Below are 23,676 nucleotides of genomic sequence, written 5' to 3' on the forward strand. Positions count from 1 at the left end.
TTTTTTATTTTATTGTGTGTATATTTATATTCCCCAACTTGCACACAAATGCTGGAACCTCAAGGTTTGTTGTTAGGTAGTGGTGTTACACACCAGTTGGAGCCAGGAGGTGATCTCAAGCCGTGGATGCCACCACCAGCTTGAAAAGCTGGAGGACAGGACAGGACCACCAGAGCTCCTGTGCCTCCAGGCTCAGGCTTTTGGGCAGTCTTTTGCCACCACGGGGCACAAGGACGCACCATGGCCTTGGTTTGATGGTTGGACTAGATGATCTCAGTGGCCTTTTCCAACCTTAATGATTCTGTGATTCTATGCCCATGGCAGTCGGTGGAGCAAGGCGTGCAGCTCTGCTCTGCTGCCGGCTCACGGCGCCTGGGCTTTGTGTGAGAGCCACGTGGAGGCTTTGGTGGTGAAAACCACTTGTGGGTGTACCGCAGAGCAAAGAAAGGTGTGAAACTGGGTGAAACCCGTGAGACCGCCGACAGCAAGCACTGCACAGCTTCCTGTGAGCCGACTGCACGCAGAACTGCCCAGAACACCTGCGTACAGAACCCTGTGTCGGAACGCTGCCTATAACTACGACACTTTATTGGCACACGCTCTGCTCACGACGTTCTCCTGAAGCCGGAGGACGGCACCCCACACGCAAACCCCCGGGCCGCAGAGGAGTGAGCAACCCTCCGCCCCGCCCTCCCCTGGGCCGCACCCCCAGCGAGCAGCGCGGAGCCCCGCCGCGCCCAGCGTCCCGCCCCGCCCCGCCGCGCAGCCCCTCCTCAGGTGCGGGTCGGCCCCGCCCGGCGCTCAGGTCGGAGCCCGGAAGCCCCGAGGTCGTGGCGGCGGCAGGGCTATGGCGGGCGCGGGCCGGCCGGGCTTGTCTCCTCCGCTGCTGTTCCTTCTCGTCTTTCCCGTGCCGCCCGCGGCCGCCGCGCTGCGCTTGCTGCTGGGCGCCGCGCCGCCCTTCACGTGCTCACAGCCGGTAAGCGGCGGGGAGGGATCGTGGGGAACTCCGGGGCATCTCGGGGCCGGGGAGCGCGGGGCTGCCGGGCCCGCTCCGAGAGGCAGAGTGCCGCCGCTCCGAGCCCGGGGCCGGGCCTCTCCTGGGCCGGGCGCTGCGGCCTCCCGCTCCCGGCCTGCGGGGAGGGACGGGGACGCCGCGCTGGGGGAGCGGCTGCTCGGATGTAGCCGTATTCCTTTGCTTCGGGGTGGTGCGGCTATGAATGGGTCTGTTAGCGGTTCGCTTCTTGTAGCGCAGTCTGTCTTCTGCTTCCTGGAAGCGCTGCGTGCTCCCAGCTCTCGTGAGAAAGGAATTTCCCTCTGTATGTGACATCAGGGTACGTGTGGTCAGCGGCATGGAGAGAGATGAGTCCCATCTGCTCTGTGGCAGGCTGTTTCAGAGCCTTGTGCACGCATCACTGGGCGAAGCCTGCAGCACAGTATTCATCACGTCATGTAGAAGTATTCTCCCGTCCCGCCCAGGTCAGACCAATGTTGTGCTGAGTGCCGGGCTGACAGACATGTCCTGTACTCCTGGTGCCAGCTGCCTGGCCTCACAGGAAGCCAGGGTCCCTCCTAAAATGTGACACTCTTCATCTGTAACCTTTTCCTGTATTCATTTTCTGTCTTTTGTCTACTCACTGTCCTTTCCTAAAGTTTGGTTGCACTCTTGTTCCCATGTTACCTGACTTCTCCTCTGGTGCTTTATGCTCCTATGTAAAAATATCCCCTCAAAAGCATTCAGTTTCCACAGTTTTACTTTGGGATGGGTGTTGTGAAATTACAAAGTGAAAGCTCTTGGAAAAGGCAGAGAGGACATTACAAAACTGCATGGGCATCCCAAGTACCATTAGTCACACAGAGCTTGAAAACAGTGCAGTGTGGAGTTCCTGCAGTCCTTGATGCTTGAACTGACCATCTCCCTGGCTCTCAGTTTCTTTCTTTTAAAGGGAAGACAGACCATTGATCATAGTGCTGGAGAGTCCTTCACAGCTCCAGCTTTCAGAGAGGAGCTGGCTTACAAACAAACCTGCAAGCAGCCCCGCTGAAGGGAACAGTACAGCTGCTGACACACACATGCAGAAGTGTGACTGACTGAGGCTGCGGCAGTTGGTAGCCGTTTCCCTTTTCTGTCGGTTGCTGGGAGCCCCTCCCGTGGTATCAGAGTTGGGCTGGGTGCTGAGACCACATCCTCCTGCTCACCCGCTGCTGCCAGGCGTTGAGGAAGGGCAGAGTGAGCAGCAGCGGGTTTCCAGCCAGGGGCGGAGGAGTGAAAGTGTCACATCAGTGTCACAGATACCTTTAATTGTAACAGAAGTAAAATAAATGCTCAGTAGCAGGAACCCGGTGTATTAAAGTGTCAACAAATGCACTAATGTTCCTTATTCCCCACTGCTCCATCAAACCTGTCTGGCTGTAGGCTAAGCAGCAGGGCTGCAAACAGCTCCTTCCAGTAACTGTTACTGGAATGTGTCATCTCCAGGGAGGTGGTGCTGGCTTTCCTCCCCAGGCACACACACATCCCATCTGGCTGTTCTCCTTGAGTGCCCATCATGAGGCACTGTACCTGATGTCAGCGGGACGTGGGGTTTGTGATAGGTGTGCTTAGTTGGGTCATGGGAGTTACTGTTGTTGGTTAAATGATATTCACTAAGTCTTCACAAAGATGAGTGATGCATGTGAGGAAGCCTTTACTTGTGCCTCTTTTACAAGCATGTTCACTTTGCGTTTTCTATTGACCTTCTCCCATTGCTTTCTGCAAGAGTTTGCTGTGTAGGATGGATCCATTGACCCTGTTCACACTTAGAGCTGCTAAGATAGTTCTGGATAACTTAGCCTAAAAAGGATCAGTGATCAAAGCTACCAAAACATGATAAAAGAATACACTCAAAGTAATTTTAACGAAGTAACTTCAGCTTTTAAAGTTGGATTCTATTTTGCTTAGGATTTGTAGAAGAGAACATTTTTCTCTATGGCTTCTAAATTAAAACACACACAATTTGTAGAAAATAGTTTTCCACCAGCCTTAAATGAATCGTTTTACAGTAATTATTGGTTTTATGTGTTCACGTCCTATTGATCTCTGCTTCTTTGAACGGACAAATCAGGAAAGGGAAACTGTAAAAGACTTCGTATCAGACAGGCATCAGGAGAGAGGCAGCATAGCCTGGAGGTGAGAGGCAGATCTGGAGAGCTGGAGCTCTTCCCACTCAGCAGTTGCTCTTTAAGATAAAATTGGCTGCCTGCCCAGCTTACTTCAGTTTCTTGCTAGTTACCACAGCATCCTGCTGGGAAATCTTGGCCTCCAATTATTTCAATTGAATTGTTATGACGTGCTGCTGTTAATCAGTTTCTCATATGTTTCAGATTCATGTGATTCTTCTTGGCATATGGTTTGTTCTTCTCTGATGTCAAAAGGAAGAAAAAGGCTTGAAAAAGTAAACGAAACAGTTGTTTGGCTTTCTGTGAAATACGACAAGTAAACAGGGGGAGTTGGCCATGCCTGTGCTCCTCTGCCAGAAGGTTCCAGGCAGCATGTGTCCCTGTAGCTTCGCTTCTTCATCTTGAGATGCAATAGGGAGCATGGGAGAACATCTCAGTTAAAGCCTCTTCTGTATCAACACGCACAGTACCCTGCCTGGCTGCAGGCTCTATCTCCAGCTTTTGTGCAGAGCTCTGCATTTGTTCTGCCATCTCCTCCCATTTGCTTGCTTGTCTATCCTGTGCAGCCTGACATGTATCGGCTTTGTCAACACTTCTAGTTTTGTGTGGGCGAGCAGAAGCAACCATCACTGTAATTGTATTTCTGTTGTATGATCTAAACTTGTTTGCTCATGGAGGAAAACTAGGTTAATTGTTTCTGCTGACTGCAGCTTTGCTAATGCAGTCTGAATGAGCAACTGCATCAGATAAGGCTGAAAATCAGCAGTATTCCCCTCCAGTGCTAAGGAGGTAGCTCATGCAATTCTAGAGGTAATTGACTTGTTTTACTGCAAAACTGACTCATTTTTGTCTTTAATTGCCTGGTTTTTAGCTGTCATTCTCCGGAGTTACGTTCTTTTGGTGTTAAGTTGTGTCAGCATTGTGGTTTCATCTCCTGTTTGTTTCCAGTGGCCAACAGTAAGGACATGCTGACCAGATTGATTCTTCTTCTGGGTGTTCGGAGCTTTGGGTCATCCCTGTACTGCCTGGGGACTGGGAAGGGAGTGGGCCAGCAGCTGGGCCAGTGCAGGCTGCCCTCTGGACAGAGGGTCCTTCCCTTCTGGTGGCAACCTTGTTAAATTCTCAACTACTAACAGAATAGTAAACCAACATGGTTGGTGCGTATGAAGTGGGAAAACACTCTGATAGCCTCTTGAACTGGACAAGGGAGAACAGTTTCAAACTACAAGAGGGGAGATTTAAACTGGGTATAAGAAGATAATTTTTTAATGATAAGGGCAGTGAGGCTCTGGAATGGGTTGCCCAGAGAGTTGGTGGATGCCCCATCTTTGGAGACAGCCAAGGTCAGGCTGGACAGGGCTCTGAGCAACCTGATCTACCTGTGGGTGTCCCTGTTCACTGCAGGGGGATTGGACTAGATGGCCTTTAAAGGTCCCTCTTAAGGGTCCAATCAGACAATTCTATGAAAATCATTAGGTGGGTCTGGGGCACGGTGACACCTTGTTGTTGATTGTCTCAGTAGAAACTCAGTGTTGAAAGTTTAAAGACACCTTAATTGTCAGATTTCGGTTCTGAATTGTCATTAACTGACTGAGTGTTCCGTGTTCAGCTGTTCTTTTTCAGAGAACACCAGAAAGGGAGTAGTCTCATCCTGGAAACACTTCACTCAGGGCAGTATAACTAGAGGAAGAGAGTCCACTGATCTGTTGCGCTGGTTCAATGTTCACACTGATAATGAAACAAAACAAATTGCAGCTGTTGCTTGGTTAACTGTCTTATCTGCTGATAAACAGAAGCACCATCATGCAGATAAAAGCAGATGGTGGTGCTCTTCAAGCAAATAATGCATTATAATTTATATAAGGACTGTATCATAGGGCAGATTACAATAAATTCTGATAACTGAAACAACAGGAGGACAAAATGACTGAATAATAATTGATAGCTTTCAACAAAAGTCATTAGATTACAAACCAAACCCGTGGCTTGTATCCCATTATTTTTGTTGCTCTGCTCAGCCCACCCCTCTGCTCACTTGCTCCTCTTAGCCAGCTGGGGAGAGCCAGAGGGTCACAGAAAGGAGACTCGTGGGTCAGGCATGCAGTTGTAAGGAACTGCATGAAGAGGAGTGAGGAGGTGCCTCAATGCTGCACCAGCACTGCTTGGTAATGGCTGTGAGACTGGCTCTGCTGCCATCACAAATTCCAAATGCAGCTACTGTGAGAAGAATTGACTCCATCCCAGCCAAAACCAGTGCACCTGTTGATGTAAGTGGCATTGTCACATTAAATGATTTACTTAATATACATCTTTCTGTGAAGGTAGCATGGATAATTTTGTCATGGTTCACCAGTATTTGCTAGCTTGCACTCAAGGTTGTTTCCATTGCCAAATGTTTCCATTGCAGATGTTACATGAGAGTCTTCCAGTAGTTGAAAAAAGAAACCAAAAACTATAGCTGATTGCAGAGATTCGAAGTTGTGATAACATTTCTATTAAATATACACACAATTTTTAAGTGTGAAAGGATATAAACAGTGGAGGATTTATCTGCAGTAGTTAAGTGTGGTGTAGCTGTAGGAGTAAGTTCAGACTAAGTTGCTATCTGATATTCAGATTATCAGGGTGTTTCCTCCAGTTGTGGCTGTTTTGACCTTTATAGTCAAGTTCCTCCTGGACATTTTACATGTTGATGTTAAACATATTGATTTATTTTGCTGCCAGTTACACTACAGCTCTGTTGCCCAAGGCAGGGCACTTCTGTGTGGCTCTTGGTGCCGCCTGTCCCAAGGCCCCATCTTGCAATGGGAAAAGTCCCAGCACAAGGCTGGGGTTCCAACAGTGAGCTCTGAACCACTATTCCAGAGCTGAAACAGTGCAGGAGAAGGCAAGGGTTCTGCCTGCATAGATTTATATTTAAATATGCAGTTTAGGCAGATTTCTTCCTTGTGATTGAAATGAAATGAAGATTTTCTAAGCAGTAATGAAGTTGATCAGAACTAGGTAACATAAGTATTGCATTGAACCTTTCTCAGTATATCTGTATTAGTATATTGAAATAGTCCTAAAGCACCTGAGACAAGTGTTTTTATATTGCCACTATTTATTGCAGTGTGGATGTGTTACTTGTGATGGAAGCTTGAAGATTTACACGTTTGTGTTGTTTCCACTTGCATAAAAGCCTGGAAGAGATGTTCAGTTTGGTTGGTTGGTGGTGGTTGCTTTTTTGGTTTGTTTTTTTTTTTTGAGCACAAGGACCTTAATGCTGAATCTGCTTGCTTTTGCTCAAGGTTTGAGAGAGCATAGTTGTGCTTGCTGAAATATGACCACTGATGATGACGTGTGCTTTTCCTTAGCTAGCAGTGCTGTGTTCCCATTTAAAATAACCAGGTGGTCAGTGTGGCTGGTGTGATGTCTGAGTGTATCCACAAGCCAAGCCCCAAGCACACCTTGTATTGGCCATAACAAGCTGCACAGAGGTCAGAAACACCACTGCCTTGTCTCCTATCATGAGCACAGTGCAGTGACAACATCCCCCTTTATATGTTGAGGCAAAGGAAGAGAGTGGGAGGAAACCTTGCCTTCATCTTGATCTGTGTAGTTGACAAAAACTTCTCTTATCACTAGGATCGCATTACCAAGCACGTTCGCATGCTTTTTTTCTACTGATGGTGGGGTCGCCCAGCATAAACAAATACATGTGGGGAAAACCAAGCACAGCCCCCATCATCTCCACATGAATGTGCAAGGCACGCGTTGGGTCACCGGGCAGTGACTAAACCCAAACCCGAGCTTTGCTTTTCTGCAGAACAACTTTATGTAGATGTGTGATGGCTGATTCTGCCAGCTTGTATGCCTTGCTATTTACTAAATTGCTTTCCTCCCGCTCCACAGAGAAGCAAACTATTTTCAATTCAGTTTCTATTTGATGAGTAATATTCTTTTTCTTTTTCCTTCCCCCAACAGGATTTAAACTGCCTCGTAGGAAACAGTAAGTCATGTTTTTCTTCATTGCCACGTTCTCATCAGATCAACCCTTTGGTTTTTTAACTGGCTTCATGTGAAAAGTCCTTCCTGCTGGAGTCAGAGAGATGTGAAACAAAGCATTGCTCAGGGAGTCTTCAGTTTGATCCCTGATCAATTCCAGCTAAAAGATAAATGGAAAATTGTCTCTTTCCCAGGGTAGAGTTGGAGTGTGGGAAAAAGCACACAACCCAACTTGTTTAGTTTATTTTTAAATCTGAGAAAGCCCATTTTTAAAGAAATGGAATTTTAGGACAAGTTTTTCAGTACATGTTCATTTCAAACTATTACTTGTGTGATAATGCCCAATGGAAAACTATTATGAGCTAAAATTTTTTTAAAAGGGAGCATAAAGAGTTACAGCTGAGTGTAATGAATGTATATTACTGGGCATGAATTGGAAAAGGAAACTGAAGTTATTGTAGGTCACAGACTTTAAACATTTTTTGGCAAGAAGAGGGGCTGGGTGGGATGAGATTGGATCATATTTCCCATTGGCAGCTGGGCATTACTGTACAGCCTGGAAGCACAGCAAAACCAAACTGCAGCTCCACCATTAGAATTCTGCCTTGATTGAATACTTGGTTTGAATTCTGCCTCTTGGTTCTTAGTACATTCTCGGGGAAAGTCTTGTTAGTGCTTGGCACACTTCTCTATAAGGTACTTCAATTTCACCAGGTGTTCTGTAGACTTTTTTTTTTTTTTTTTTGTAAAATGAGCATCTGAGAATTTTCCAGCTACTTCCTTCACTTAAAATCAGGCTGTCATGAGCAGGCTTAGTTCTTGAGTGGATGCAGGAAATAGCTGAAGAATGTCAAACAGGGCTCTGCAAAGGCTGTGTAATCTTATATCTTTTTCTTTTTTATACATTCAGTGATCATAGGTATGGCAGTATGGTTCTGCTTTTTCCTCAGATGGTTATCAGATGCTCTATCATCAGATATTTACAATTTCCTTCTGGATTTTTAATCTTTTTTCTTTAGAAAAATGCATACCATGGGCCTGTTCTTGCTACCATCACAGATCTATTTAAAACATTCAAACAGTAACAATTTCCCACTTGCAGCCTCATTAACTTGATAGCCTGGTTCTTCCTGTGTTGGTGCTTCACTCATACTCAGCAAAGCTATTTTTTAGTGTGCCCAGATGATCCACTTAGACTTTTGTCCAACATTTCACTTATCGTATCCATCTAATGCCTGTCGTACCTGATATCACTTTCTGATGGGTTTACAGGCCCTGTTTTCCGTAATGCTCTACTGACTGACATAAATTATTTTTCTGTCCAGAGGGCTCATTAGTTTAGGAAAGGCAGTGCAAGAGCAGTCACTGGACGCTGAAGTCAGATGTGTATCCAAATGAGAAATAAGGCAGTTGTTCCAAAAGTTAATTACATTGTTTAAAGAACTGCTTGAGTACCTGATGTTATCATTGGAAAGCTTGAAATGAGTGCTGGTGTTCTAGCACAGTTCTGTTTCAGCAGCAAGATGGGGACTTGCTGCGGGAGGTACTGAGTAAACTTACCTGACCCAACTAGGCTAACTGATCATCTATTAATGGATTTCAAGGAAAAGAGGAAGTATAAGTTACCAGAATGCCTGAGTTGTGAATACTATGGGCAATTTATAAATTATTGACATGCTGAAAGCTGCCGTCTAGAATGGTGAAGCAATCTATTACTTAGATTTGCCCTCTGAGTAACCCTCACCCCGGCAGCAACTGCAGTTAAGCAGACTTTATTCCATCCTCCTCTGGATAACAGCTTTTATTTGCTGGGCAGGTACCTGCATAGAGAGGAGCTGGCTGCAGAATCAGACGTGGACACCCTCTGCTCCCAGTAGCCTTGATGTCTCCTCTGATGTTTTCCGTCAGACAGATGGAGAACTGCTCCCAGTGCTTCGAATAGAATGGAAGGTGGCCACCGATGGTAAGCAGAACAGAGGAATGAGGTGTGGTTTAGGAAGGACAGGGAGGAGAATTATGACTTGAAGGCTTTTACTGATTGAGCTGTGGAAGGACAGCTTGAAATCTGGGCTTTTGGCTGCTTTGCTTTTGCTTGAGGGGTAGGTTTGTTTTTTCTTGAGGAATGAATCAGGATTTGGGGTATGCTGGGAATTCAGAAGTTTAAAACACTCCCGTTAGCATGGGATAATGGCAGTTAAAATGGGAAAAGCAGATGAAACCTAACCCAAGAGTGGCACATACCTTTACCACAATAGCAAGGGGGAAAAAGAAGACTTGTGCTACGAGCTTTGCAATAGTACTGACTGCTGCAGTCTCGTGTAGGAGAATTACATCTGCAAATTTAACAAATGAGAGTTAATTTGAGAGCATGCAAATATTAATTCATGTGCTGTTAACCCAGTGCAAATACCTCCTATTTAGGGTAATCTGGTTGTAATTTAAATTTCCTATATGCACATGTGTCTTGGTAAAGAAATAATTGACTTATTAGAGTCTTAATGAGTACCAGTTAGTCAGGTTTTCTTACTGTCCAAATATCTGATGGATTTTTTGTTTCTATATGATGTTCTGCTTATGTGCTCTCATTCATATTTTTGCAGTTATTCAAGATAGTAAACAAACATGCTTAATTCTGCTTCTGCAGGATCTATGTCTGAGGGCAGTATAGAGCTGTTAGCTCAGCATAGCTAAAAAGCACGTGTGCCTCAGGTAACCCAATCATTTGGTGCAGCCATTGTTATGAACTTGCTCACTGGAATTGTTTATATCAAATAAAACAATATTTGCTTTGGTACCAAAACCACATAAAGCAGTACTGAAAGGCAGAGCTAAACACATCACCAAACAAGCTGAGAATTTCCAGGATGCCTAGAGGATGCAATTGCCTGCTGCTCTGCCCCTTCATCAGCATGGATGGAGCTCTTGCTGTGCAGGACAACCTGAAAACTAGTAGTGGTGTTAGTCAACCCTGCACATTTGGTTTTTAATAGCCAGTTATCTCTGTGCTGAGATCCCCAGCACAGCAAAGGAGTAAGGCTGCAACAAGTCTAGGCACAGTGGTGTTCTCTGTGGGGTTGCAGCCTTTGCACATGCAGCTGACAGGAAAGGGAAAACACGTCTCTGTCTGTGTGCCTGCAGCTAGCATCCGCTATCTCCGAGGAGCAGAGCTGGCTGTGATGCAAGTGAGCAGCAATCAACAGATCTGTGCCCAGTTTGAATTTCAGAACAACTTGCCTCTTCAGGTCCGTCCAGATGGAGGCCGGGTGAGTGCTAAGGGCCCTGAACTACCATGGGTTTGGTTCTGCTTTTCCTATCTTATAGCAAGGCTACCTTTTTTTTTTTTCTCTCTTTATGTACAGACTGATTAGTCAGACGAGTTGGCATGACAATCAAGATATTGGGTCCGAAGTCTGGTGTCATACCCATTTTGTTCTACACTTGCATGTATCCATCTACAAGCTACTCTACTTAGTTGGTTTCCCTTTCGCTTTTACTGTTCTCTCAATTTAATTAGTCGCTCTCGGTCCCTACCACATGTCACTGTTCTAGATGTTGTTTAAAGCAAACAGTTGTGGGAGCTTTTGCATTCTGTTTGGCCATTGTGACACAGACTCCTTTCAAACTCAGCCTTCCGTTTTAAGTCAAGTTCTCTCTTGTACTCCCTTGATGAAGAGGAAGGCACCAATCTGGTCCTTCCAACTTGTGCTTGGTTTAGGGGGCTCATCAGAAAATTGCTGAGCACCTACAGAACTCCATACAGAAGAGGATTTTGGAGTTTGTTCCTTATCACCCAGAACTGGGCCAAAGTTCATTTACCAACTGAAGCCATTCCGTCTTCCAAAAGTTGCATAACTTTACTGATATGTGGAAAACAGCATAAACTTGGTGTGTGTGTATATATATGTAAAATGGCCAAGTACAGAACTCCACACAGCTGTTTGCTATGAGATCATTGTATCAGCTCAGAGATTCCCAAGAAATAATTTTTTCCCTTCATTCCAAATGTAAGAATTTGAGATAGACCAAAAGACTGATACATTTAATGATTTAATACGTTTGAGTTGTTTTCTACAGTCAAGCTTTAGAAAAAAGTTCATGCGAGACAACAGAATGGGACAGGACCTATTAATTTCAGTTTCTTGATAGCACAGCAGTCTCATTTTGAGTGTGTTTTGTTTTCAGTGGAATTTCACTTTTAACCGCTTTGAGGTGGAACCTGGCCAGACTTACCAAGTGACTGTCTACCACCTACCCAAACTGAGTGTAAATGGAGACTACAATTGCAAGTCCAAATCTCTCACAATGCCTGGTAAGAAATGCTCTATTTTCCTTAGGCTTTCAGAGAAATGGGGAATCACTGTGTGATATAGGCTACCTTGAAGGGTGGAAAAAAAAAAAAAGTCAAAGTGAGGAGAGAGTTGCCCAGAGTCACTAGTCTTCATGAGAGCTGGTGATGCAATGGGAGTGGGGCCTGGAGCAGCAGTGTAACACTCCCGCATATACAAAGGCAGCCCCTAGGGGGAGCACAAGTGACCAGGAGTGTGCTGACTGGGATGAGCAAACAGGGAGGGCATGGCACAGCAGTTTGAGCAGGCAGGGCCTGCTGAGCAGGCACAAGGCAGACTGCTTTCTTCTTATCTGGAAACACTACGATGCAGCACTCTATTGAAACAAACAAGGTGATCAACTGCCACAACGGTCAGGCTGAGACAGAAACCCAGACAGAGGGATCACAACCTTTCTGGGCTGACACGTGCATGCAGATAAAGCACCTGAGAGACAGAGCTGCCTGGACCTTCAGTTGCATGGAACTTCAAGACTCGAGTTCCCCAAGGGCCTGAGGAAAGAGGGGGGTTTCATGAGTGCAAACCTACCCAGCTTGATGAACTTTTTGAGCGTGTGGCTAGTTGTGAGAGGATATCACCAGGCTGATATGTATCAGTTAGAGAGAGAGAGGTTGATGCTATCATGCAGTGATATGGGCAGACCAACAGCACTGTCTTAAGTCCCAGAAAGGGGAAAAAGATAAGCAGGCTTCTAACCCTGTGGAGACAGATGGTAAAAACATGCAGGATGAGGGAGACTGGACTCTTGTTTAAAGCAGGAGGAGGAGCCTTCCCCTAAAATTCCCCTAATTAACAGATAAATGGATACAGACCTTTTAGAATAGAAGAAGAGGATGTGGCTAGTCAATCCACAATCTATCAAATTTTAGGTACATGAACTTTGATTTCAAAGGTACAGTTAGATATGATTTACCAAGAAATTTGATAGAGCTGACTGTTTGATCCTTTCTTCTATATAGGAACGTTTTCCTATGACTAAGAAAAACTTGTTTTCCCTGAAGATGTGGAGCATCTGCAGTGCTCTCTGGCTGCACTAGCTACTTTATAAATATACTCTATACATGGTTTAAAAACTGGCTTATAATTTCCTTCTTGCTTATAGTTGGCAGTATGACTTTGCAGTTAGAAGATATGATGTACATGGTGGGGCAGTCAGTGTGTGCTGGAAAAAGTGAGGGGGCACTCAGTTTTCATCCTATTCTTTATTGTATGTGGTCATACTGAGCCCTTCTGGTTTTATCCTCTTCTGTTCCTCGGAAACCTAATGCATCGTGTCAAGGTCAGCAGCTTTGCTGATTAGAGCATACCTGTGAATTACAGGGACCTAAACTTGAAAGTTGGAAACTTAAGATCTATAATTTTTTCTTTCAGCTGTTTAAGCAAGGAGTTGTAGGGAGTTCTTTTGATTTGTATTCAAGCCTTGGAAGAGGGTTATACCGTAGACTGAGAACTGTAAATTCCACATTGCTAGGTGTTGAATGCATAACTCTGTATTTGAATTTGAAAAAGGTCCTAGAGAGGCCCTGGCCAGTCTGCTAAATTAAGCTCATAGAATTATAAAGAGGAAGAGAATTTGGGTTTCAAAGAAGACACCAAACTACTAGTTTTCCTGTGACAGAATACTTTTGAAGGAAGTTATGGCTGTGGTGCTTTCGGTGCAGAGATCAGTATTAAGCTTTAATTTTACTATGACCCCCACTGTACCAAAGCCCTCTTTCAGAAGGAGCTGTCAAGTATTAGTGTCATTAAAATACTGTATGTTTTTAGTCTTCTCTTGTTAGTATCTCTAAAATGAAAAAACATAGCGTCAGTGGAAGGACTAGTTTATACTTTGCAAACTGATGTTTCTCCTGTTGAAATTTGCTGCTACTTTGGAGCAAAGATTTACATATCAAGTTATGTCTCTGGCTTCAGCTAAGAAAATGGGTATTTCTCCTAAACAGCAGTACAGTGTTTCTGACTGGTCACTGATGGTGCGTCTGTCTTGCAGGTTGCAAGGACCCTCTGATGAAAAGAACCACCCCATGTGTAAAGACAGGTAGGAATTTGTCAGAGGCATGGATGTCCTGTTGAAATGCTTTTGACATTTGAGAAACTTGAGAATACTTGCACTCTTTCCAGGCAGTCTGTGGGAGCCCAAGATCCAAGCTAAAAGTCTAGATGATATAACACTGCTTGTGAGCTTTAACCCATGGAAGGAGCCAACCCGATACCAAATTCATGTGACCAGTTTCCTGAATGAGAGGATGTGTAAAATGATCACACGTGATGTCACGGAGGTAATTACCTTCCTAAATGATATCAATTATATCTTCTGTGGAAATCTAGACAAACATTTCTTTAACAGTTGTTAAAGTAGTCGGAGCCAAGATGCAGGAGATGTAACGAATGCACTTGCACAGCAATTTTCAAGTTCTTTTCAGATTGTTATCTTGCCTTTGAAAAAGAGAAACTTCTACCAGGAACTTGATGGTTAGAAGACCAAAAAGATGTTCTCAAAGATTTTTTAATGTGTGAGGCAGAATGTAAGCACCTGCACTGGAAATGGAATTTTGACCTATGACTCTTCAGCCTTTATTACTTTTGTCAAGCTAGCACCTGGGAGATAGGACTAAATGAGTTAACCAAAACCAAGGTACAGAGCTTTGATAAATCATTGAAGTAGTTCATTAAAAGCGATGGTATGGGGAGAGTTGGTGGTTTGGTTGTTTTTTGTTTTGCTGGGTTTTTTTGTGTTTTTTAAGAATGAGACCCTCATTTGTAACAGATGATTCAATTAAACTGTCAGTCAGTTCCTCCAGTTCTTGTGACCTGTGTGCTTGAGAAGCACAAAGGAGATGCAGAATGCCTTTTGGCATAAGAAACCTCCCTTTTCAGGCATCTGAGGGAAGAGAGGTACTGAATATTTGTTACCAGTCCCCACCCTTCCTGGGGGCAGGGCAGGTAAACTGGCATTCAGCTTGCTTAATTGTTCCATTTCTACCATACTTGAAGTTTTCATATTCCATGTACCGATGCGTGTCCTGTTATTACAGCAGGTACAGCTGTGTGCACACTTTCCTGACAGAGATTAATAAACCTTACTTTGGATTATATCTTTGAGCACTGGAAAGAACATATTTATGTTATTATTAAATTGATGAATTCTCAACAAAGGACATACTTGTCCATTGTGGTGTCAGAAGCAGCAGTGTTGACAGCTTTTTTTAATTAAAAACATGAGAAACCTTGTTAATTAAACATTTACACATTAAGTAACTTAAGATATTAGTATTGTTAACTTAAGCTTACAGTTTCTTAACATATTTGAAGTTATGCAATGTACAGATTTGTTTCCTGTTAACTTGTGCAACCTTAGTGTGCTGTCTTAATAGTGTTACTATGTCAGTCATGATGGTGGCCAGACCTTTTTTAACAATAATTTGAAATGTCTGTGTCTTTGTAATGCGTTGTATTCTCTGCTCAGCTTCTTTTCTTTTTTCCTTCTTTCATTCCATTTTCTTCTCCTGTCCATTAACTCATATCTGACTTCTGCAGGGTGAACTGCAACCACAAGCAAATGTCACAATCAAAATGGAGAAGAACTTGAAAGCTTGCTGCAACTACAAAGTACAGGTACGATCTCACTGTTGTCTCTTTGTCATTCCTTCCTCAGCAAGGCAGTGTGCAGCTTAAGAATTCTGTATTTTTCACACAGTGTTTTGTTCTGAGCTATTACCTACATCAGGGAAATAATGACTGTGGCAGAAAGAATATTTTATAAAGGTCTTCTTTATAGACAGTGGCTTTTCCTTAGTGTAGAGTTGCCAAGTCTGAGTCTGAAGTGGGAACGACAGGTGCACAACCACAGAAGCTCCCTGCCTTGTTAATTCATAGTGAACAGTGTAAGAATTCTTGATTAATTTTGTTTTCAGAAGGGAAGTGGGAATTCTGTCCCCCTGTGGTAAAGTAAAGGGAATGTAGGGGCAGAGGGGAAAGTCAAGCTGGAACAGGATTGCTTTTAAGAACAGCTTTTGTTTTCTGAATTTATTTTGCCTGCAGATTCAGCCGTTCTTTGCCGTCTGTGGTACAGACTGTCTGAGGCACTCTACTTTCATCCCATGTTCACCAGCTCCAAGTGAGATTTCCGTTTCTCTAAATTAGCTTCTCAATATTTTGTATGGATGAGAGCTGAATTTTAACATAACTCTTGTCTTTTGCAGGTATGAGCCCATCAGGTAAGATCTCTTAATACCCTGAATCATCTCTTACTTCTTTTACTGTCATTTCAAATAACAGATAATCCTCCCTGGCCCAATGGCTGGGAAATGTCTCATTGTAGCACTGAGTTCAAAATGAATTGTATTACAGTTACTTCACAGCTTTAAGAAGGCAAATATTTGTATGCAGCATAAACCGTAGAGAGCACTTTTTTGAGATACTTGCATAAAATTCCTTGAGAAATGCTTTTGACAAGATGAGTCTTAATATAAAATACTTTCTGTCACTTTGCCTAGAGTGTTTTTTTTAATTGCATAATATTAAGCAGCTTTTAGAGAGAATAGCTTGCATATATTCATTTCTATGGATGTCAAGATAAATCACGTGCATAATGATTTGACATCCTTTTTTGGCTGCAGTGACACCTGGTTTAAAAAAAACACCTGTAGTTTGAAAAAAATGCCTCACCCAAAATGTGGAAAAAAAAAAAAAAGACCTTTTTTTGAAGATGTGTTATGCAGAACAGGCAGAACGTGGGCTGTGTACCTGTCGAAGCTGGGTAAACATTTCTGTGTAGAGAGAAAGATTATTGGTCTATGTTTTCAATGTGTTGCACATACAGGTCTTTGTGGAACAAGTTTGTGGTACAAAATAGCATCACAAAAGCAGGATGTTGTAATGAGTGACTGTGGTGTGGCCTGTTGTAGGAGGGAAATACTGGATTACCTGTAGTTTTGGGCAAAACTCTCCCTTGGCCTCTGCTGCTCAGCAAACTTCTGTTCCCAAGTGAAACTCTGTATCTGTGTAAACAATGTCTGTGTGCTCTTTTTGTACAACAGATGATGCGATGATATGGGTGTACTGGTGTATCACTGGGTTCTGTGTGTTACTGGTGGGATCAGTCATAGCAGGTGTCATTTGTATGACCAAAAAACGAGCAGGTAAGACTCATACCAAGTAGAAACAAAAGACTTGGTGCTAAAACTACTTTTCCTACGTCTGTAATTATTCCTCTGTTTCTTTTCTTCCTATTTTGATGTACTGCTGCTAAAATAATGTCAACGTAAATACTTTCTTCTGATCTACATCATGGGATTTATAAGATCTTAATACTATCCACCTATTCAAATAAAGTCTTCAATGGATTATGCTGTCTGGTACTCCATTTTAATATAGATCTTCAGAGCTCGTGAGGGGAAAAAGAAACTTCATCTGTAACATGTATTTAGAGACATTTTTAGCTAGCTCTTTAGGTAACCCTCTTAAGAAAACGCCATCTCTACAGCATTAAAGAGAGGTAGAAGAATGTTTGGGGGTTCTGTACTCCTCAGATCAGGGGAAGATGTAGAAAATTGGTTTTGTGTGCATCTCCTCTCTCCACGGAGAAATGTAGAGATATAGCAAAATTGGCAGATACAAGTCTTCATACATGTAGTGTATTTTGTATTAGACTTTTTCTTCCCCGTGTCATCTTTACGGTCCCTGTTGTCTTCTACCCCATGCAGTTAAAGATTTTTGAATGTGGCCTTTGGAAGGGGTTAATTTTATTTCTTACTTTCAGGACTGACAGTGACTTTCTCTTTCTTGCAGGACACCGGCAAGGAAAGTGCAGCCACTATGATTTGCAAACTGGTAAGTTGTGCTGCCAAATACATGTAATGTGTTCTGGAAGACTCACAACTGTTCAGAAGGGGTCTCTCCTGCACTCTGCTCCTCTGTAGGTGCTTCTCAAAACCGAAATGTTTGGGATCTTCCTGTTTAGACAAAAGACACTTTGTAATAACAAGTACCATCAGACAGAGAATATGCAAGTTGGAATGCCGTCTTTGGCAGATGGGAGATAATTGTCTTGTAAAGTGAGTGACCCAGCTGAGGCTGTACTGGCAAAAGAATGTTTGATCATCTAAGCAGTAGCATCAGGAGATTGTTCTGAGGTGCACTGAACTCCCCAGCAGGGAACATAGCTACATGTGCAAGACTCTTGAAGCCCATGTGTTTTACTTTTGTGTGATGAAATTCCATGTTCTACCCAAGCATCAGTATAAATCACAGTTCCACTGTCAGGACCTTACTAGAAAATTTTTTACAATAGTGTGTTGTCTCTGTGTTGCCAAATTAGCTTCAGAACTGCTATTTAGTATAACCTTTTGTTAATGTTCTCCTATGTTGATTGCTACTGATTTGCATTGTTACAATTTCAGGAATGTGGTTGGGATTAATATTTCTGTCTTTCAGCAGTACCACCTACCAACCTTCCTCTACCACCCTTAAAGCCTCGAAAGGTTTGGATCGTATATTCTGCCGATCACTTGCTCTACGTGGATGTGGTGTTGAAGTTTGCTGAGTTTCTGATGACTGTCTGTGGCACTGCTGTAGCCCTAGACCTGCTAGAAGATCATCAAATCTCAGAGTTTGGGCCATTACCCTGGCTCACTCGACAGAAGAAGGAAATGGAAGAACTATCCTCAAAGATCATAATCTTATGCTCACGAGGCACCCAGGCCAAATGGCAAGCCATGCTTGGGAGCGCGCCTGTGTGTCTCAAGCAAGATCAGCAAAAGCCAACTGGAGACCTGTTCACCCCAGCCTTGAATTTGATCCTGCCAGATTTCAAGAAGCCAGCCTGTTTTGGAATGTATATAGTCTGCTATTTTGATGGGATAAGTAGCGAGAAAGATATTCCTGACCTGTTCAATGTCACATCCAGGTACCAGCTGATGGACAAGTTTGAGGATATTTATTTTCGGATTCAGGACTTGGAGAAGTTTGAGCCTGGGCGCATCCATCGAATCCAGGAAATCACAGCTGAAAACTACATTGATACCCCTAGTGGTAGGAAGTTGAAAGAGGCAGTTCAGAAGTTCAGAAACTGGCAGACAGAGCATCCAAACTGGTTTGAGGCTGAAAGCGTCAGCCTGGATAATGATGAAGAGTTGCAGTCCCTAAACAGAGAGAACCAGGTGGATTCATTGCTAAGTGAACCAGGTGGAATTGTGAAACACCAGCTGTGCTTACGAGAACCTGACCCTAACTGCTGTTATGTCATTGATCTCCACATTCGTGAAGGTGAGAACAGAGGTTGTATGCTACAGCCTCAGCTTAATCTCTGTGGAGATCCAGCTTCTCAGACTCTGATCGATCCTTTGGATGAGGCTGCTCCAGTTCAGATAGTAGAGCCAGTCTCTTCCATGGAAGACAAAAATATTTTTGGCCATCATGTGCTGAGTAATGAGGACTGCATGGAAGGAGTTCCTCTTCTGGAGACAAGTTTTCCAATGAGGAATAACATCATCCTCCATGATGATGACTGTGACGTTTCAGCAATAGATGACCAGACTCCTGCAAACCTCTCAGGTGAACTGAGGCACCATCTGAATGGACTTATGTACTCTCTTTATCAGCAGAGTGTCATTCCTTCAGATCTGTGTTTCTGCCAAGAGGAGGCTGAAAAACAGCACCAGTTGATCTTTGAAGACCAATGCAAAGACCAAAGACAGTCAGTGCAGTCAGACCAAGGTTACATCTCTAGATGTTCTCCTTTGCCTCCTGATGACCCTGTGGAAGAGGAGGAAGAGGATCAGGAGAATCAGGTGGTTTGTCATGAACTCTCTCCGGAGGTCTTGAACAGTCTAAAGAGCCTCCAGCAGCAGCTTTTTTTCCAGGACATTCAATGGAGCTCTGAGTCAGGATATCCAGCAGAGCTGATGAACGTGAGTCCATCTCCAGAGGACTGTTAGGCTCTATCTGGGACCTGCTCCATCTGAAATACACAGATGGAAGGTGGTATCGCATCCAGCACTGAAACTGCATTTCCAATGCCAGCCTTCTACTTGTATTACACGTGACTAATTGGTGGGAAATTCCTGTCTGCTGCAGAGAGTCAGGGTTGCCCAGCAGTTGATTAACATCTCTGCTTCTGATCTCTGTACGGAGAGAAGCAACAAATACTAGCCATCACTGTGACAGAACAGGCAGTAGTTCTGCTTCTGAGGGACATGTATTATGTTGAGCCCTTGCTGCAGAAAAATTACCTTGGTTCATCCACTAGTGCCTTCAAAACTCCCTCCAACTGTAATGGTTTTACTGCACTGAACATAAAACAAGGCCAAGAATCAGATTATAGAATTAGGGAGAATGACAAACTTTGCATTGCCAGTTTGATGGGTTTTTTTTTAATATATATATATATTTTAATAATGTGTTAAAGATGTGTGCCTTAAACTTCAGCTAGGTTAGGACTGTCTTTACATAGTCACATAATGGGTTAGGTTGAACCAGATAAACTGCAGAGGTCCAACACCTCTGTCCAAGTAAGGCAACCTACAGCAGATTGTCCAGGCCCATGTTCAGGTTGCTTTTGATTATTCCCAAGCAGGGAAACTCCACAACCTCTCTGGGCAACCCTGTACGTTATCAGTAAAGAAGTGCTTCCTGGTGTTCAGAAGGAAACTCCTGTTTCTATTTGTGCCTATTGCCTCATGACCTGTCACTGGGCACCAATGAAAGGAGCCTGTCTGTTCTCTTCTATACTCCCCCTTTATTTATGCACATAATGCCTAGAATAGGACAAGAATGGCCTCAGGATGTGTCGGGGGGGATCAGATTAGGGATATTAGGGAAAATTTCTTCTCAGGAGTGGTGAGGGATTGGAACAGGTTGCCCAGGAAAGTAGTGGGGTCACCATCCCTGAAGGTGTTCAAGAAATGTGTAGATGTGGTACTAAGGAATGTGGTTTAGTGGGCAGTGTTGGTGGTAGGTGGTGGTGATGGTTGGACTAGATGACCTTTGAGGTCTTTTCCAACCTTAATGATTCTGTCATTCTACATAGATAAGATGGTCTCCAACCTTTCTGTAGGCTGAACAGACCCAACTTAGCCTTTCATTGTAAGAGAGATGATGTAGTCCCTTAGTCATCTTTGTGGCCCTTCATTAGACTCTGTCCAGTATGTCCATGTCTATTCTGTACTGAGGAGCTCGGCAGTGAACACAGTACTCCAGGCATGCCTTCACCAGTGCTGAGTAGAGGAAAAGGAGTGTATCAGCCACTTCTCCCAGCTTTGCGTCATCTGTAAGCTTGCTAAGGGTATGCTTTGCCCCATCATTCAGAATCACAGAATAACAGAATGGTCAGGGTTGGAAGGGACCTCAAGGATCATGAATCTCCAGTCTCCCTGCCATATGCAGGGCCACCAATCTCCCCATTTAATACTAGACCAGGCTGCCCAGGGCCCCGTCCAACCTGGCCTTGAACACCTCCAAGGACATGGCATCCACAACCTCTCTGGGCAGCCTGTTCCAGCACCTCACCACTCTCTGTAAAGAACTTCCCCCTGACGTCCAACCTAAATCTTCCCTCCCTCAACTTTAAACCATTTCCCCTTGTCCTGCAGTTATCTACACTTTCAAAGAGTTGGCTCCCCTCCTGTTTGTAGGCTCCCTTTAGGTACTGAAAGCCTGCAATGAGGTCACCCCGCAGCCTTCTTTTCTCCAGGCTGAACAAGCCCAGCTCCCTCAGCCTGTCTTCATGGGGGAGGTGCTCCAGTCCCCTGACCATCTTTGTGGCTCTCCTTTAGACCCTCTCCAACAGCTCTCTGTCTTTCTTGTACTGGGGGCTCCAAACCTGGACGCAGTACTCCAGATGGGGCCTCACAAGAGCAGAGTAGATGGGGTCAATCACCTCCCTGTCCCTGCTGGCCACCCCTCTTCTGATGGAGCCCAGGATACCACTTGCTTTTCAAGCCAGATCCTTGATGAAGATATTAGAAAAGATTGGAGCCAGTATTATCCCCTGGAGTACTCTCCTAGTTACTGTTTAGTTAAACTAAACCACTGATTGTCACCTTGTAGTCCTGGCCATTCAGCTAGTTCTTTACGCACTTGGAAGTGTGTTAAACCAGCTTGTACTTCCTTAGCTTGTTTGTGAGGATTTTACGAGGCACAGTATTACTGAAGGTAATTACTGAGGTCTTAATGAAGTGCAGGAAGGTGATATCCACCGCTCCCCTCTCATCCCAGGTTGATCAGTTCATCATAGAAGCTTATTGGTCAAGCATGACTTTTCCTTGGTGAATCCATGCAGACTACTCCTGGTTTTCTTGCCCTTCATATGCCTAGGAATGGTGTCAGGATGAGCTATTCTATCAACTCCCAATGGATCAAGGTGAGGCTGACCAGTCTGTAGATGCCTGAGTCTTCCTTTTTGTCATTCTTGAAGATAGGACATTTGCTGTCCTCCAGTCTTTAGACTCTTCTCCCAGTTGCTATGATCATTCAAGGATTATCAAGAGGGGCCTCACAGTCACTTCTACCAGCTCCCTCAGCACTCATGGGTGAATCCCATTGGGGGATGGGATGGCCACAATTTATGAACGTCCAAATTGCTGACGTATTCCCTGACATTATCCAGAGCAAAAATGAGTGTGAGATGTTCCTTGTGCGAGTATAGACACAAGCACAGGTATTGCAGGCTACCCATTGTGAAAACACCCTAATAATAGGATCCTTCCAGAGCAGTGATGCTAATTGTCAATTCCAAGATTGAGCTGGATGCACTAGGAAGACTTATTCCATGTGAGTGATCCTCTATTGACTCATGTAGCATTGACTGAGTAGCAGACTAGTTGGAGCCGGCATTTACTGTAGGTATTGTCACACTTTCTGCAGTCTGGCCAGCTGGTTACAGTTCATGAGATACAAGCACCTCCACACCTTTCTGCTTTGTGTTCAGACAAGCTTGTCATCTTTCTGTCCTTTTAAGTTTACTTGTCAAGAGATTTTGAGATCATCTTATTTTGGCTTTTTAAAAGTCTGATATCTCAAAAGATAATCTGCTCATTCGACTTGCAACCAATGTTTTATTATGTATATTTTATACTTTTGTTTATGACTTGTTTTTTTCCTTAAATTAAAAACAGGAATGCTTTTGGATATATTTACTTAAATACTTGTATGTCCTCAATTCTGCCTTACTTGTTAGATAAGGATTTCTTCTGGCAAAATTGAGACAGAACCAGAACTGGATCAGCTGGCAAGCACCAAAACATGCCTGCAAGGCACCAACAGATACAGCTGGGGAGCTTCACATGTGTGGGAAGAGCATGTACCTTCCAAATGGGTGTTACAGAAGTTGAATGCGTGTCATTTCTGCATGGGGGCTGGACAGTGAGGCAGAGCTGTCAAGAACACTGGCTGTCTCTGAAGCAAAATGCTCAGGAACACTGAGTACTGCATGCAACCAAACTTGAGATATTATCGCTCTACAACTCCCTGAAAGGTGGTTGTGGCAAGGTGGGGGTCAGCCTCTTCTCCCACGTATAGGATGAGAGGTAATGGCCTCAAGTTGCATCAGGGGAGGTTCAGGTTGAATATTAGGAAATATTTCTTCTCAGGACTGGCGAGGCATTGGAAGAGGATACCCAGGATGGTGATGTCTCTGGAAGTGGTCAAGAACCATGTGGATGTGGCACTGAGGGACCTAGTATAGTGGACATGGTGGTGATAGGCTGACATTTGGACTGGATGATCTCAGAGGTCTTCTCCAAGCTGGGAAAATTGGCACCACCTTAGAGTCCTGTCTGCACAGGACCTAATCCACTGGGAGCTAAGCAAGTGGTAGCTGTGAGCTCAGAGTTTCTCCAATGGGAACTCATTTCTCAGATTACATGAATAATTGCCATCTTGCTGATCCCAGCTTTTAAAATTTCTTTTATCTTACAGTAATTAGCATTTAAATGATATGGTTTTTTTTTTCCCCATGAGCTCTTTTCAAGTGGTATACACTTCTGTGAATCATTTAAGTAGGAAGCTCAGAAGTGTCATCTGGATTTTTTTTATGTCTTCATTATTCCCTTTTCAAGTAGTCCCCTTGGTGTTGCAGCTTTTAGAATTCACTTTCACTTACAAGAAGTTTGTTTGAGGGGAAAAATCCAGACACTATTTTAGCAACCAAACATGAGGAGAGCAAGTAACACTAATGCATCTGTTGGTC

General features: G+C 43.9%; 1 protein-coding gene across 4 annotated transcripts; it reads left to right on the forward strand.

Annotated features, from left to right (window-relative positions):
* The first annotated feature begins 731 nt into the window (after positions 1–731).
* On the forward strand, positions 732–23,630 carry IL17RA (interleukin 17 receptor A). Of its 4 annotated transcripts, none has more exons than XM_031589881.2 (13): positions 732–976; positions 7,123–7,147; positions 8,960–9,106; positions 10,282–10,406; positions 11,326–11,452; positions 13,480–13,527; positions 13,611–13,768; positions 15,027–15,104; positions 15,531–15,606; positions 15,692–15,706; positions 16,529–16,630; positions 17,280–17,321; positions 17,925–23,630. In XM_031589881.2, exons 1-13 carry the CDS (start codon positions 848–850, stop codon positions 19,424–19,426), a joined length of 2,574 nt encoding a protein of 857 aa, XP_031445741.1. In that variant the 5' UTR covers positions 732–847; the 3' UTR covers positions 19,427–23,630. The 4 variants fall into 4 exon arrangements, with proteins under 4 accessions (XP_031445741.1, XP_031445742.1, XP_090001552.1 ...); XM_031589882.2 differs by having other exon boundaries at positions 17,928–23,630; XM_090145433.1 differs by lacking the exon at positions 732–976 and adding an exon at positions 1,178–3,431.
* Positions 23,631–23,676: the final 46 nt, after the last annotated feature.

Source organism: Phasianus colchicus, chromosome 1 (assembly GCF_987193195.1).
Source record: "Phasianus colchicus chromosome 1, bPhaCol1.hap1.1, whole genome shotgun sequence".
Lineage (NCBI taxonomy): Eukaryota > Metazoa > Chordata > Aves > Galliformes > Phasianidae > Phasianus > Phasianus colchicus.